At 35.9% G+C, this 11,312-nt stretch overlaps 1 protein-coding gene across 2 annotated transcripts in view; it reads left to right on the top strand.

Moving 5' to 3' along the window:
• Positions 1–11,312, top strand: part of NCAM2 (neural cell adhesion molecule 2) — a 781,544-nt gene that overhangs the window by 554,749 nt on the left and 215,483 nt on the right. For both annotated transcript variants that reach the window (XM_006899357.1, XM_006899358.1), the window contains one exon: positions 10,703–10,853. In XM_006899357.1, coding sequence (XP_006899419.1) covers positions 10,703–10,853 — 151 coding nt within the window. The remainder of the gene's footprint in view (positions 1–10,702; positions 10,854–11,312) is intronic.

Genomic DNA, 11,312 nt, shown 5'->3' with positions numbered 1-11,312 from the left:
TGAAGGCTGCAGTCCTTGACCCTCTGCATTAAGTGCATGAGGTCCTCCTCAGTTTCAGCGAGCAGGGTTGTGTCATCTGCAAAGCGCAGATTGTTGATAAATCGTCCACCAATCCTAACACCACTTTTCTCCTCATAGAGTTTTGCAATTATAAGAGTTTAAAAAATAAACATTTCAACAAAATCTTTGTGTTGAAACTAACATCAGGAAATGTAATATTGTATGCATGTTTTATTAAAGAGTTGTTAAAAAGATAGCATTTCTTCAAATTATCAATTTATAAAGATATTGAAACACTGTTCAAATGAGTTTTGAAAATGACCTTCCAGAAAGGCAAGTCATGTAACACCAAATCACATTTCATACTCTACAGTCTATTGAGAATTAGAAAAAAGGGAAAAAAAATACGAAGACTATCCTTTCTAATCATCTTACTCAATTCAGTAACAGAACCTGGAAATTCTAGGTATAGTTAAAATGCCCACTACCTTGTTTAAATCAATATCAGATGTCTTAAATGAATATTCAGTAGATGTTGAATCAAAGACAAGACATAAATTAATTTCCTCTCAAATATGTGTGATGCCTTTTATTGAACAAATAGAGAGATGTCCTTTAGAATTTCAGAAATGAGAAGAATTGACTTTGGTCTTCTAGAAAAAGAATTTCAATTGAATTCCCATTTTACATCTTTATACATTGGCAGAACTGATGTCTAAAAAATATTATAATTTCCTGTGTAATCACAAAGTTTCTTAAAATTCCTGTTCAATACAATTCAACTTTTAAAGTTGGTGTTCTTTAAAATGCTTTTTGTTTACTAGTAACATGCTAACTCATCTATAATCTGATGTTTTCTACCAGTCCAAAAAAGCTACCATTTTACAACAGGTGAAAAAAAAATAAGCATATTATAATAAATGGAGGACAATTATAACATTGAATTTTGCTTTGAAATACTATAAAATGATAATACCTTTTACTGATGGGGAAAAAAAATAAAATTTGAATTGTTAATAGGGCATCTTTTTTGTTTTGCTATTTTGAAAATAATGAAATGCAATGTGTAACTCCTTGGAATATGAGCAGTTAGTACTGGAGTATTAATCTAAAGGTTGTTGGTTCAAATACCAAGCAGTGTCATGGAACAAAAGCCAAGTGATCTAGTTGCACAAAGATTACGGTCAAGAATGTGAAGTTGTATGTTCCACTTTGATGAGTCATGACTGAGGTCTTAAAAGCTTGCCGAGGACCAGCTAAGGTGTTCCTATTAGCCTATCTTTGTTCAAAATGGAGGGAAGGCAAAGATACATAGAAACAATTAAATCAAATAGCTATTTGATTTTGAGCATCTCCAATTCAACTGCTCTTGAAACAGAAAACTAAATGGTGTCTGACTACCACTGCTGACCGCTTTAAATGAAATCACAATAGGAGATTTTGGATTAAGCGATAGAAAAATATGGACCAAATCTCATGATTATAATATTAGCCAGGCTTGCTGACCTAATAGAGACTTGTGGAACCCATAGCACTATGGCACTTAGTCACCTCTTTTGGCTCATTTTAGCCAAACAGTATGTTGTTAAGTGTCATTGAGTCACCTGTGACTGATAGCAACCCTATTTACAATATCTCTGAACCCTGCCCTGTCTTGAGCCAGTCTCACTGGCTCCAACACACCTTCCCCTATGGCCCTAGTTACTGTATCCTCCATCTTTTCCAGGGTCTTCCTCTCTGCTCTGTCCCTTCGCTTTTCTGAGCATGATGTTCTTCTTCAAGAATCAGTCCCTCTAGCCAACAGTGTACAAATCTATAAAATGAAGAGCTCCATAGAACAATCAACTATACGATAGTAAAAGGAAGCATTACCCAAGGGTAAAGCTCACAAAGGGAGAAGGCAGAAGAATGAATGAAAACCAAAATTACAGGGAGGAGATGGACATTGCAGTGTGCAGGTTGTAGTTGATATCTTAAAACAAAATGTGTATAATTGGTTGAATTGAAAACCAATTTGCTCTGTAAATTCTCATTCAGACTACGATGAAAATGAAAATATTACAGCCAAGAAAAATCCTTATGGGATAGTTTCATTCTCTAACAAATGAGATTGCCATGAGTCAGATCAATTTAACAGAAAGTAGTAGTTAAGTAATAGCGGAAGAATTAAATATGTATTACTTATTCACAAGTAAATTTTACTTTAGCTTACTTTTTAAAAAATGATAGAATTCCATTGTTCATTGGAATTATTCCAGGTGACATTTATATCAAGTCCCATACATTCCCCTCCCCTATGTTTTTCCAACTACAAAATCACCCTGTAGAATAAAATTCAGCATTCCAAAAAGAATTTTCTAAAAGCAAATATTTGTCAGGAAAAGAGTGATTTTCTCAGACATAATTGTATATCCTAGTAATAACAAAACATATTGAATAAACACTGATATTTGAAAAGATGTTAAAAATAGGTAACAAACTCTTACCATATAAATTAAAAGAGGAGACAAATGGGAAACAATTTGAACTATATCTTTGAAAAGTATTTATGGAAATCTAGAATATTCATAGTAATACGAGTTGTTTAATTAATTGAAATTGATGGTATACACAGTGGGAGATGTTCTTGGAGAGAAATGTGATGTCATATGGAGGCCTTTGCACACCAGATTGTGTTATAGGATCATTTATTTGGCAGGAAATACAATGTTATTTATAATTATAGAATAAGGGAAATGCAACACCTAAAAAAAGCTGTTAGGGTAATTAAAAAGTTTTACTTTTAGAGAAAAATACTTAGTAGCTACTAAAAAATAATTTTGAGAGCTACAATGATTTTTGCTAGAGAAAAACATGAGGTAACATACATTTAATGACTTTTATAATTAGTCTTTTTTGTGGTCACAGTGAATCTAAAAGTGTGATTTTTCTCTCTGGAGAAAAAGTTATCAATACATTTTAATCTGTGTTGCACAACTTAAGAGTTTTAAGTCAGGTAGCAGACTGGATAGTCAGTCAGATAGATATACAGAAACAGTTACTTTGTTGTTGTGGTGATGGTAGTGGTTGTTAGGTGCCTTCTATTTGACTATTACTAATAGTGACCCTATGAACAACATTTCTGAATCTCACCATACCCTGCATTATCCTTAGGGTATTTATTATGCTCAGTCTCTTTGTGTTAGTCACTGTCTCAATCCATTTCTTTAGGATCTTCCTCTCTCACTGGCCTTCTACCTTGCCCAGCATGATGTTTCTGTCCAAAGACGGCTTTCTTTTGAAAACATGCACAGTGAGACGAAGTTCCTCACACCTGCCTCCAAGGAACAACCTGTTTGTGTTTCCTTCAAGACGGATTTTTTTAGTTCTCTTAGTAGTGCATGACTACTATTCAACACTATTACCAACAAAATTCAAAAGCTGTTGCCATGTTGCTATTATGCTAGTAATTATACCACTCGTATTTCAAATACCAACAGAGTCACCCATGGACAGGTTTCAGTGTTCCAGACTGAGTAGCAGATTGGCTATTTATTTCTGAAATAACAGATGTTTGAAACACTGTGCCCAACAGAAGAAAAATTACACTAGATTTATGCATATATATAGATATTATTTGCATTGAGTTGATCATACTCATAGGAACCCTATGAACAGCGGCCCTCTCCTGTGCCGATCTCACCATCACTGAGACACTTGACCCTATTGCCACATTTACTGTGTCAATCCATCTCATCCAAGGTTTCCTTCTCCTGTGCTGACCGTCCATCCTTCAAAACATGATGTCCTTTCCAAGGATTGGCCCCTCCTAACAACATGTCCAAAGTATGTGAGAGAGAGTTTCAAAATCTTTGTCTCTAAGGAGTGAACTGGTTTCACCCTCTCCAGACCAGGCCAGTCTGTTCTCATGGTAGTCCATTATTTGTTCAGTACTTTTCTTGAGCACCAAAACTCAAAGGCATCAATTCTTCCTTTGTCATCCTTATTCATTGTCAAGCTCTCAGATGCATACCAAGCAATTGAGAAGACCATGGCCTGGATTAGGCACACTTAGTCTCTAGACTGATAACTGTTGCTCTTTAGCACACTTGAGAGTTTACTGACAGCAAATTTTCTCCAATGCAACTTATCTTTTGATTTCCTGAATGTTGATTGTGAATCTGAGAAATAGGAAATTGTTAACAACTTCAATATTTTCAAAATCTCTATCTGTGAAAGGCATCAATGCAATGTGGGGATAGCTGAGCCTGACTTCTGCCTGCTTCATAAAGGGAAACTGTTTCCGTCAATAATATCCCTAGCAGCAAATGGATAGCTGCTTGCTCATATACCACAACGACCTTCGTGCTCATGTGCCTATTTCCTCCAATCACTGGATTCATTATTTGTTGTTGACTCAGAGACTTTTCTCACTGTTGTGGTATCAAGATTAGAGCTCAGTAGGGGGCTAGGTTGGGGAGTGTGAGAGGCAAAGAATATCTTAAATCCAAGTCCAATAGTCCCAAACCAGATTAACAGCAAAACACAATTGTTCCATTAAAAGTCTTCCTTTCAGTTCAGCAATAGCAATTCAAGAAGCCTCTGGATTCCTCAGTCACTCGGCAAGGTTTACTTTAGAACAGTTATAAGTCAGCTTCTTCTTCAAACGTTCAGAAGGAACATCAAAATCCTTAACTGTCACCTTAGTTGTAGGGCTCCTCTGGTTACACCTTGCCACAGTTTCTCACAACAATGTCATAGCGTATCCACCACCATCAACAGGGTCCCACCACTAGGGTCTCACTTTCACCAAGGTCTTGATCTAATCTCCAACAAGTTTTGCTTCTCAGTGTAGAAAGCACTCTCACTTTTCTTAGTCCCACAGCTGTTGATGATTTGCAAGACCATGTGTTAGCAGTTAAGGTAGCTGGAGACCAGAGAGGGCTAACAAAATGGCTAGAAAAGCTAACTTTAAACTAACATCACAATCATGATGCAGTCTATTGTCTAGGTGATGAGGATTTTTGTTTTCTTGACATTGAAATCCAATCCATATTGACAGTTGCAGTCCTTGGTTCTCAGCAGTCATTGCTTGACATACTCCACAATTTTTAAAAGCAAGGTTGTGTTATCTGCATAAGGCAGGTTGTTGATGAGTCTTCCTCTAATCCTAGTGTAATAGTCTTCATAAAGTCCAGGCTCGTAAATGATCTGTTCTACATATTGATTGAAAAGGTATGGAGAATGGATACATTCTTGACACATATCTTTCCTTGGTTTTGAACCTTAGAGTGTTCCCTTGCTCTGATCAAACAACAGCTTCTTAGTCTACATGTAGATTACATGAGAACAAGCAAAATCAAGTGTTCTGGGATCCCCATTCCTCTTAATGTCAGCCAGAATATCCATGTCTCTATATATTTCTATACACACTTCACTACACTATATTCAACATTTAGAAAGTAAATTAAAGAACAAAGGAGCAGAGGAGAAGAAAGGAAAGTAGATGGTTTAGAAACTTAGCAATATCGTGGACATGCTACCTTATGGGAAAAAGGAAATAATTGCTAACATTTATATGAAAAATACCAATAGAGAACAACTGTTGGGATTTACTAGGGAGTGATTTGTTATTGAGTAAATGTCTAGTGGACTTATTCTAGAACTAAATTCTCAGGATGCCTAACTTCAGAATATCAAATATTAAAGTCACCAAATTATTAAAAAATCAGAAGATTAAAAATCATCAACTTGAAAGTGGATTAGAATGAAATTGCTCAAGTGCAGTTTATTAACAGTAAAGAGAGAATATCACATGGCCCAGGGTAGAATTCAAAGGGACACTCAACAAAGATCTGTCAGCACATACCATAAGGTGGTGAGAGTGGTGAAAACGGAAGAAAACATAGGAGAGTGCTTGTTTTATAAAAAGACCAGAAAGACAAAAAGAAAAGGAAAGTAGTATAGGGCCAAGATATAGAAAGAAGTGCAGTGAGGCACAAACCAAAAAGTATCATGTCCTTCATATACATTATTTTGTTTTTGAGGTTTTCATTTATGATTTTTCACTTTTATAGATTCTTATGCGTATTTGCTTGTATATATGTATTATATTTTAGAATTTGCTGTCAAACAGGTAAATGAGTTTGGTGCTTAACATATTAAAATTAGCAGATAAATATGCCAATATTCTACCAAGTCTCACACTACAATTACTTTAGCTGGACATGGGAGTAGAAGGGGAACATATTCCCAGGCAAATAATTTTTGTCTATGATTCATAGTGTATTTCAGGTAAATTATTAGAAAAGTAAAAATTGTATATTTTAATATTAAAATATGATTAAATAATAGCACCTCTGGTGGCTTAATAGATAGAAGTTACACTACTAACCAAAAGTCACAATGTTTGACTCTACCAGCTATTTTGCAGGAGAAAGGTGAACAGTCTTCTTCCTTGCAGTTAACTACCCCTAATTGAAAGGTCAGCTTTGAGTTGATTCCAATTTGATGGTACACAACAACGCACACTGTGTACGATGGCTCAAACAGTATAATTATTTACTAAAGTTATTCAAACTTCATTATGATACAAATAAAGGACAGCAATTTAATATTGTACATTAAATCATTTTAATAATAAAAATCCAAATTTGGAATTTCTGACAATATCAGATACAATTTCAACTGACAAATTTATTGTTGTGTAATGTTATAGAACAATCTAATTGATTTTACATGCAAGCAAGATTCTACTGAAGATTATCCAAAAGCAACAGGAACAGCACATCAGCAGAGAGCTGCCAGAATTCCAGGATGGGCTTAGAAGGGGTTGTGGTACTAGGAATATTGTAGCTGATGTTAGATGGATCTTAGCTGAAAATAGGGAATACCAGAGGAATGTCTATCTGTGTTTCATTGACTATGCAAAGGCATTTGACTGTGTGGATCATAACAAACTGTGGCTGACTCTGAGAAGAATGGGAATCCCAGAACACTTGATCGTTCTAATGTGAAACCTATACATCGACCAGGAGGCAGTCATCAGAACAGAGCAAGGAAACACTGCATGGTTCAAAACTGAGAAGGGCCTATGCCAGGGATGCGTCCTATTTCCAGACCTTTTCAACCAGTATGCAGAACAGATTATCTAGGAGGCTGTGCTCTATGAGGAGAAATGTGGAGTCAAGATTGGTGGACGATCTATCAACAATGTGTGTTATGCAGATGACACAACCATGCTTGCTAAAACTGAGGAGGACCTGAAATACTTGCTGCAGAGGATCAAGGACTGCAGCTTCCAATATGGATTGAGGCTCAATATCAAGAAGACAAAGATTTTCACCACTGGACTAATTGGCAGTATCAGGATGTATGGTGAAGAGATTGTTCACAGTTCTAGTTTGCTTGGCTCCACGGTCAACACTCTTGACACCAGTAGCCAGGAAATTAAAAGATGTATTGCCATGGGAAAGTCTGCTGTTAGGGACCTCTCCAAAGTACTGAAGAACAATGGTGTCTCTCTGGAGACTAAGGTACGTCTGATACAGGCCATGGTCTTTGCAATCACTTGTTATGCATCAGAGAGTTGGACAATGACCAAGGAGGATAGAAGGAGAATTGATGCCTTTGAGCTGTGGTGCTGGAGAAGAGTACTGAGAATACCATGGACTGCTAGGGAAACAAACAGATTCATCCTGGAAAGGGTTAAACCGGGTGGCTCCTTGGAGGCAAGGATTCTGAGGCTCCATCTAGCATACTTTGGACATGTTGTGAGGAGAGACCGGTCCTTGGAGAAGGACATCATGCTTGGGAGGGTGGAGGGAAAGCGCAGCAGGGGAAGGCCCTCTATGAGGTGGATTGATTCAGTGACTGGGATAATCGGGATGGGAGTGTCAGAGAAAGTGTGATTGGTACAGGTCAGAGCAGAGTTTAGGGCTATTGTACATTTGGTCACTGTGAGTCGCATGTAACTCTACGGCACATAACAACAACAATTGCAATAACACCTGTGACTCATAGCAGTCTTATATCCAACAGCGCTAAACCCTGCTCTGTCCTGTGCAATCTCACTGTCTCAAACACACCTACCCCCATTTTCCTAGTCACTGAATCAATCCATCTCATAGAGGGTCTTCCTCTCCTGCACCGTCCTTCTACCCTCCCAAACATGATGTCCCTCTTCAGAGGCTGGTTCCTCCTTGAATTATGTCCACTGTATGTCAGATGAAGCTTCCATATCCTGTCTCCAAGAAAAAGCCTGTCTTCACCCTCTCCAGGACAAACCTGCTTGTTTTCTTAGCAGTCTGTGATATATTCAGTACTCTTCTTCAACACCACAGCTCAAAGGCATCAATTCTCCTATCATTGTCCAGCTTTCTGATGCAGAGCAATTGATTACAAAGACAATGGCCTATACCAGGCACACCTAAGTCTCCAGAGTGATATCATTCCCCTCAGTACTTTGGAGAGATCTCAAACAGCAGATTTTCCTATTGCAATATGTCTTTTAATTTCCTGGCTGCTGGTGACAAGAGTGTTGACTGTTTAGCCAAGCAAACTAAAACTGATAATCAATATCAATCTCATCACCATCTATCATGATGTTGCCAATTGGCCCAAAGGTGACGATCTTTGTTTTCTTTATGTTGAGCCTCAATCCATATTGAAGGCTGCAGTCCTTGACCTTCTGTAGCAAGTACTTCAGGTCCTCTTCATTTTCAGCAACCAGGGTTGTGTCATCTGCATAACGCAGATTGTTGATGAGTCTTCCTCCAGTACTGATGCCACATTTCTCCTCATACAGCCCAGCCTCTCAGATAATTTGTTCTGCATATAGCTTGCAAAGGTATGGATATAGGACACATCCCTGGCATACACTCTTCCCAATTTTGAACTATGCAGTCTTTCGTTGCTCTGTTCTGATGACTGCCTCCTTGGTCTAAGTATATATTTCACATTAGCATGATCAGGTGGTCTGAGATTCCCATTCTTCTCAGAGTCAGCCACAGTTTGTTATGATCAGCACAGTCAAATGCCTTTGCATAATCAATGAAACATAAATAGACATTCCTCTGGTACTCCCTGCTTTAGCCCAGATCCATCTAACATTAGCTACAATATCCCTAGTACCATGATCTCTTCTTAACCCAACCTGCACTTCTGGTAGTTCTCTGCTGATGTGCTGTTCCAGTCGTTTTTGGATAACCTTTAGCAGAATCTTTCTTGCATGTGATATTAATATATTGTTTGTTAAAATCCACACTCTGTTGGATCACCTTTCTTTGGAATGGGTGCAAATATAGATTTATTTCAGTCAGTTGGCCAAGTGGTTATACTCCAGCTTTATTGGCACAACTTGGTGAGCACATCTAGGGCAGCTACTGTTAGTTGAAATATGTCAACTGGTATACCATCAATTTCCTTGGCCCTTTTTTTATTGGTACCAATTCTTTCAAAGCAGCTTGAACTTCTTACTTTATCACCATAGGCTGTTACTTATATGTTGTTTCATTAAATTCTTCTGTGTCTACCAATTCCTTTTGGTACAATGACTCTGTATACTCTTTCCATCTTCTTTTAATATTACCTGGATCAATTATTATTCTGCCCAAAACATCCTTAAGTATTTCATAATACAGTTTGTAAAGATATTTATAAGATATAAGATCAGTGCTTCAAGTTTGTTATAAAATGCTAAAATATTTTGTCCTTTTTTATTGTCAAATTAAAAAGTAGTAAATTGACTATGTTTTAATTTGTATATTACAAGAAAATTTTTCTGATTTTTCAGAAAAACATCTGTACTAATTATGTTTTCTATGTCGTATATAATGTAGAGACTGTTGTTTTACAAGAAATATCTTGGTTTAATATGCATAAATAAGTAATAAATAATTTCCATAATCGTCATTACCTTCTAAGTATGATGTAAAGCATGCTGACTCTACTTAATTTATGTTTGCTGTGTCTTTGTACAAATTATGATTATGAGTAAATGCTATTGCATTAATTATAAATGAAAATCATAAATATCATTTAGAGGCTTTACTTATTATACATGGGGATACTTTTCCTGCCTTTAAATGACTGCACTAAGCTACAGTAGTAATATCATATTTATTGGAAGATATTACCTAGAATTAAATAAATATTGCTGAGCAGATTTAGTGTAGTTTATATACTATACTATACTATGTTGTAGTCCCTGGGAAGTTGAGCTACAAGCCCAAAACCTTTCCTAGATGGTAGTTCAAATTCACCAGTTGCTCCATGAAAGAAAGATGGGAAATCTCCTGTACAATTATTACCCTGCAAAAATCAGTAAAGGTTAAGCTATAAGATGGTTCAAAACTGTTCAATTATGTCTGAAAATCACATAAAAGGAAGCAAAAAAAAATTATTCCAAAAACATGTAAGCTTTTCATGAAGGGAAGAACTTAAGAAATGAAAGTTTAATAAAACCTGTATTTAACTCTTTAACTACATGTGCAGTTTCTTGCGATCAAATGAGAATCATGTAAAGGTAAAATAAATAAACTAAAACCAATGATTCATATATATAAAAACAGCAGTTTTTAAAAAAATTTTTGTATGTTTATTTTGTCTTGCAGGTAAGAGCTTATTTTCATTTACTATTAATATGATAAGATCATGCATTTGGTTGTAAACTTTTCATAAAACAAGTATAAAATCTTTCTTTTTCCTAAATCAATATAAACAGAGCCCAGATGGCCGTATCGAAGTCAAAGGGCAACACGGAAGTTCATCACTGCACATTAAAGATGTGAAGTTGTCAGATTCAGGGAGATATGACTGTGAAGCGGCCAGTAGAATTGGAGGGCACCAAAAAAGCATGTACCTTGATATTGAATGTAAGTTATTTTTATTTCATATACTTGTTGATACAGCTTTTCTGCTTGGAAAAATAGAAATTTCATAAGAAAATAAAAATGCATTTAAAATTCATGTTTCAATATTTAATGAATAACTGTAAAATGAACATAGTCTTTCATTGTCAGTTATTAGAGACACCTAGTGGTAATTGTAGGACATTTCATAGCTTTACCTACTTAAGAGCAATGACATTATAACTAACCTGAAAATTGTGGATTTTTTTGTGGATACATGTTTCAATGAAAACATAATTTAAATTAAATTATATTACTTATCAATAATTAGTCCACATTAATAGGGCGTACTTTTGTTTTGTTTTGTTTAATTCTAATGTTTGTGACCTTGTCTCAAAATTAAGTGTCCCTTCATTCTTTATGTAAGTTGTTTTAATGAGATACTTTTTACCCTTATAAAATTAAAAAAACAATATTTTAGTA

This window comes from Elephantulus edwardii, unplaced genomic scaffold, assembly GCF_000299155.1.
Source record: "Elephantulus edwardii isolate Elephantulus edwardi_28Jun2011 unplaced genomic scaffold, EleEdw1.0 scaffold00253, whole genome shotgun sequence".
In the NCBI taxonomy this organism is placed as follows: domain Eukaryota; kingdom Metazoa; phylum Chordata; class Mammalia; order Macroscelidea; family Macroscelididae; genus Elephantulus; species Elephantulus edwardii.
Note: the sequence above shows the minus strand (reverse complement) of the source record. Positions and strands in the feature narration are given on the sequence as shown.